Source organism: Erinaceus europaeus, chromosome X (assembly GCF_950295315.1).
Source record: "Erinaceus europaeus chromosome X, mEriEur2.1, whole genome shotgun sequence".
NCBI lineage: Eukaryota > Metazoa > Chordata > Mammalia > Eulipotyphla > Erinaceidae > Erinaceus > Erinaceus europaeus.
This window is the reverse complement of record NC_080185.1, coordinates 42928183-42934038: the sequence shown is the minus strand read 5'-3', so window position 1 is coordinate 42934038 and position 5856 is coordinate 42928183. Positions and strand designations below refer to the sequence as shown.

Genomic DNA, 5856 nt, shown 5'->3' with positions numbered 1-5856 from the left:
ATTCCAGTGTATGATTCCACACTACACCCACCACCAAAGTTCTCCCACCTCCCAGTTATAACCACCATTCTACTCACAAGTCTTAGAAACAGTTTGCTTCTGTGTGTGTGTGTGTGTTTCTTTTTTGCAATGCCAGTTCATTTGTAATCAGTTCTCTAGCTTCCATATATAAGTGAAACTATCTGGTAGTTGTCTTTCATCTCTTTATTTTGTTAAGCACAGTCACCTCCAGCTCCATCCATTTTATCCCAGAGGACCCAACATTATCTTTTTTGATTGCAGAGTAGTCTGTCCATAGACTATATAACTCATAACTTCTTTAGTCAGTCATCTCTTGATTGGAATCTAGGCTGGTCCTACCTTGTGGGTATTGTGAGTAATGCAGCTATGAATAGGCCCTGTCAAATTAGTGTTTGCATGTCCTTTGGATAAATGCCTAAGAGTGGTATTACTGGGTCATAAGGTAATTCCATTTGGATTTATTTAAGCACTTCCCATACAGTTTTCCACAGGAGTAGCACCAGTTTACATTCCCATCAGTGGTAGCAGAGTTCTCAAGAGCTCTTTAAAAGAAGCCTGGGATCCTTTGCCACAAAGCTTGTCCCAAGACCTTTGTCTTACCCTCTTGATTGATTGAGGAAGGCCAGAACCACCAGCCCAAGGGAAAGCACAGGAAAAAGAGAGACAGACAGTCACATACTGCCTTCCCAGAAGGTAACATGAAACTGGCATAGATCACTGCCCACCCATCCCCGCCTTCTCCCCCCGCCCCTGCCCCAGAGCCTCTACCATGTGCATTTGCACTGCTCTGTCCCTCTTTTTCATTTGAATAGAGAGAGAACACCTGAGCTTTTCCCCAGTGTCATAGTACCTCCCATGTGGTTCTGGGGCTCAATTTTGGGCCATGCTGTCTCTCCACCCAGATCATTTCCCTTTGTATTTTATTGGTCAGATTTTTTTTTTCTGTCTGTCAAGGCTTCATGCCTTCAACAGACTACTGCGCTTGATGGAATGTCTATTTAGTTTTTTTCTCTAGATAAAGGGTATGAGATGGGGAGAAAGAGAGAGAAAGAGAGAAAGAGAAAGAGAGAGAGAGAGAGAGAGAGAGGGAGGAAGGGAGAGACGCGCTACAGAACTGCTCCACTTATGAAGCTCGCCCTTTGTATGTGGTGTTTCCATGTGGTGGCCAGGGGCTCGAACCTGGGTTCTTGCTCATGGTTCAGTGTGTGCTCTACTAGGAGAGCTGTCTCCCTGCTCACTCATTAAACTGAACTTTTATCTCGGGAGTCAGGCAGTAGAGCAGTGGGTTAAACGCATGTGCTGCAAAGCGCAAGGACCGGTTAGGATCCTGGTTCAAGCCCCCGGCTCCCCACCTGCAAGAGAGTTTCTTCACAAGTGGTGAAGAAAGTCTGCAGGTGTATCTCTGTCTCTCTTCCTCTCTATCTCCCCCTTCTCTCTCAATCTCTGTCTCTATCCAATAACAAATAAATAAAACAAAAATATTTTTTTAAAATAACTTTTATCTCTTGGCCTTACCTAGCTTCGAGGGAGGCTAAGAAATGTAGTCTCTTTTTTCTTCTTCTTATTTTTTTTGTCTATGTGCCCAGCTAAGATTAAGAAGGGACTACGGTGAATAATGGTTCTGAAAAATACTTTTTTTTCCTGAAAAAAAGACTTTTATGGTTGATGTCAGAGTCCCAGGTTCAATTCCAAGGACCAAAACAAACCAGAGCTGAGCGGTGCTCTAAAATTCCAAGGACCAAAACAAACCAGAGCTGAGCGGTGCTCTTTTAAAAATAAATAAATAAGCAAATAGAGGCGCCAGGTGGTGGCGCAGTGGGTTAAGCGCATGTGGTGTGAAACGCAAGGACTGGCATAAAGATCCTGGTTCAAGCCCCCAGCTCCCCACCTACAGGGGGGTCGCTTCACAGGTGGTGAAGCAGGTCTGCAGGTGTCTATCTTTCTCTCCCCCTCTCTGTTTTCCCATCCTCTCTTCATTTCTCTCTGTCCTATCCAACAACAATAACAACAATACTACTAGCAACAATAATGATAATAACAACGATAAACAACAAGGGAAACAAAAGGGGAAAAAATAGCCTCCAGGAGCAGTGGATTTGTGGTGCAGGCACCAAGCCCCAGCGAGAACCCTGCAGGCAAAGTAGATAAATAAAATAAATAAATGATAGGTATCAGATAGTGGCATGCCCAGTTGAGCACACATGTTACCATGAACAAAGTACCTGGGTTCAGGCCCCTGGTCTTTACCTTCAAGGAAGGAACTTCATGAGCAGTGAAGCAGTTCTGCAGGCGTCTTTCTATCCCCTTCTCTCTCTCCTCCTCCCCCCCCACTCAGTTTCTTTCTATCCTATCAAGTAAAATGGAAGGAAGTGAGGGAGGAAGGAAGAAAGGAATGAATGATAGTGATAAGGAAATGGGATTACACTGGGGGGCACAGAAGCACAGGCAGCTTCAACTGAATTATGGACAGAGGCTTTGGACACCGTCCGAATAGGTGACTTCCATAGTTGTCAGACAAATCCACTGTGTGTCTCTTCCAGATGAACCCAAATGGCCCAGCCTGGTGCTGGTGGACACTAGCAGTCCTTCCATTGGAAAGCCGAGCTCAGCTCCCGTTCCTGGCAATGAGATCCTTAAAGGACAGGCTGAACGGTATTCGCCGGGTCCTGGCCTTCATATCTCGGAACCAAAACTAATGAGAGTGGACAGCTGAAGAGGAGAACCTGCCTTCTTCATAGCCCCTGGGGAAGTGGCATCTTGTAAATACTATCTCCTTGCAATAACAACCTGGCAGAAACGAACATCAAACAGAGGCACTGCCCTCTGCTGCCGAGGGCAGCAAGAGATTGAGTCACAAAACTAAAAGAGCGGGGCCTCTTTGAGACTTTGCCTCCAGATGCTTCTTGGTGCACTGCTGCACACTCACAGTCCAGATGGAGAAAAAAAATCTATTTGATTTAGACGTAAAGTTCTCTGAGCGCTTATAGTGGTTTGGCGTTACTTTCCTTGCTTTCATTAGGTGAGTGACTGTGGTGGAAAGACGAAGCAGAGTTCCTGACGACCGATGTTGTCTGCGTTCTTCCACCCACTCAAGGTTGAGTTGCAGTGGTTCAGATTCCCCACAGAGCTGTTGTGTGAAATCATGCTCTTCCTTCTGTCCATGCTCCTAATTTATTGTTTTTGCACCACTTTATCCCTTATTCCTCCTCCACATGTGTTTGCAACTGTTTAAGTCTGCTTTACTGGGAAGTCAGCTATATATGGCATGGTTGACCACTTGCCTAGGGGGATGGGCCAGTGCAAGAAACGCTTTTTGGTTGGACATTTTTATTTTTATTTAATTTTTTTCTTTGACCTTTCATTCTAGTTCTGGAATAATTTTTGTCTCTACCCAGTTGGAGGTTGAAAGGAAATCCCATGCTGTGCTCAAATCATCTGACCGCACAGGTTCCATTAATGATGTCAAGTAGCTACGGGATGGGCCCCTAATGAGGGTCTTCGTCGGGGTAAAGTGAAACCATTCATTTTTCCATCTGTTGTGCAAAGAGAACCGGGCTGATAGGATTGTTCCTGAATGAAGTGCTGAATCAGGCGTGTCTTTGACTGTGGTCTGTGATCATCACTTGCTCCTGTCATCTACAAACATGTCTCCTTTCTTGCCGATGCCGTCCTGCAATGGGAAACTGAGGCACAGTCACCTATAGACCTTCAGAGGGAATGATTTTTCAGTCTGACTCATCACAACTATGCTACCCTTGCCTCCTACTCTACTTTTTGCCTGGGTTCTGAGGATCAAACCCAGCTGCCAATGTTTGGGAACATTTGATAAAGGACTGTTGTTATAAGTTTAATAAAAAAGAGAAATACAAGGAGAAGGAGGAGGAAGAGATGATGGATGATGATGATGATGTTGGATGGATGGTATAGAACCCTTTAAAAACCCCAAACCTAGTTTGTTGGGGGGGGGTTCAACCTGTTTCAAGGAATTGATTGAGTAGTCCATGATTTTAATTTAAGTATTGCATTTCCCCTTAGTTGTGGTGGGCCAACGATGCCAATATAGGGGAAGACCTGTGGGTAAGGAGGTAAGAGTGAACCCCTCTTTTTTTAGCTGATTTAATGTTAGTTTGATCCCTTTTGTGTCTCACACCTTGGGTGTGAGGGTGTTAAAATAGCAGAGCGAGAAGGCTAAGGCAAGAAGAAATGTATCCTGACATTGGCACCTTAATGCCAACGAGCCGTGCACTGGGCAGGTGCACTGAGCTCTTGGTTTGCAGCTGCTCACTGTGTGAAGGTGAGAGCTGAATGCCTCACAAAATCCACCTGACTCCTTCTCCCACTCCCCACCTCCAGAGATGGCAGGGGGAACACGAGGTGATCTGGTCAACACAAAGGAGATGCGTGTGAAACAGAACCCAAGTGGTCTTTCCTGTCCTTTCTTGGCAGCCACTTTGTTGTCGGAGCATGATAGCAGTAGGCTTGATGCTGAGAGTCTGACCAATCCAGGGAAAGATGTGAATTTAACAATGCGTACTGGCCAAGCCAGTCTTGCTATGTGACCTTTCCACTTGGTGCCGACATGGTACAATCACAGCCTATTATTGTGCAACAAGGCAGAGGGTCATGAGTTTCTCCACGTGCCAGAGGTGACAACTCTTGGCAAGGGATTTTCATTGGCCTGAGCCACCTCATCTTGCAAAGAAGATTGTAGTGATAAAGCACCCCCCAAGTCTGAGGTTGATAGGAACATTAAGTGCAATGATATGTGTCAATCACTTAGCACAGGGTCTAGTCCCTGAAGACATTCCCCACAGAATAGCTATTATTAGATCATACCTAGGTACTGAATATCACATGGGGCCTACATTCTCGATAATCAGTGCCTTTATACGTGATACTCGAATCTAACCCTTTAAACTGGGCTGGGAAAGACACATCACTGGATTCAAACCACAGCTTAATGATTACCAGGTTTTGCAGTTAGTCTTTTCAAAAAAGTGAAAAAACTGGAAAATAGATAAGAGAGAATTCAGTGCCAATAAGGCTAAAAATGTAATTTTATTTGGAGAGCTGGAATTTTGAAGATGATAAAATCCTGGAGTCCTAGATCCAGGACTTCCCATGTTAACTTCTCATGTTCAGATATTTTACTTCTACTTTTGCTACCAAATTTTATCACTAGGGCTCAGTGCCTGCGTAACAATGCTGCCATTACCCGTGGCCATTTTTTCTTTTTGTTTATATGGAAGATGAGACAGAAAATGATACGGAGAGAGAGATAGAAGAAGATGAAGAAGAAGAAGAAGAGGAAGAAGAAAAGAAGAAGGAGAAGAAGAAGAGGAAGAGGAAGAAGAGGAGGAGGAAGAGGAAGAGGAAGAAGAAGAAGAAGAAGAAGAAGAAGAAGAAGAAGAAGAAGAGACATTAACACTACTGCTGCACTACTTGTGAAGCTTTCCCCATGCAGATGGGTGTCAAGGGTTTGAACCCAGGTTCCTGGGCATAGTAATGTATGTGCTTCGCTGACTCCACTCCCTGATCTTTAAAGTGCATTGAGAATCATGACAACGCCAAGGAGTGTAGATTTTATACTCTGTAACTTTTCAAATCAATTCAGGTTACTTCTTATTATTTTAATTATTTTTTATTTATTTAAAAAGAGACATTAAAAAACCATAGGATACAAGGGGTACAACTTCAGACAATTCCCACCACCAGATCTCAGTATCCCATCCCCTCCCCTGATAGCTTTCCCATTCTTTATCCCTGTGGGAGTATGGACCCAAGGTCATCGTGGGATGCAGAAGGTAGAAGGTCTGGCTTCTGTAATTGCTTCCC

The 5856-nt window shown here is 44.4% G+C and overlaps 1 protein-coding gene across 2 annotated transcripts in view; it reads left to right on the top strand.

The window, feature by feature from the left end:
• Window positions 1-3613, top strand: part of LONRF3 (LON peptidase N-terminal domain and ring finger 3) — a 59233-nt gene extending 55620 nt beyond the window's left edge. For both annotated transcript variants that reach the window (XM_016191418.2, XM_016191417.2), the window contains one exon: window positions 2562-3613. In XM_016191418.2, coding sequence (XP_016046904.1) covers window positions 2562-2717 — 156 coding nt within the window. In that variant the 3' untranslated portion in view covers window positions 2718-3613. The remainder of the gene's footprint in view (window positions 1-2561) is intronic.
• The last annotated feature ends 2243 nt before the right edge of the window (window positions 3614-5856 follow it).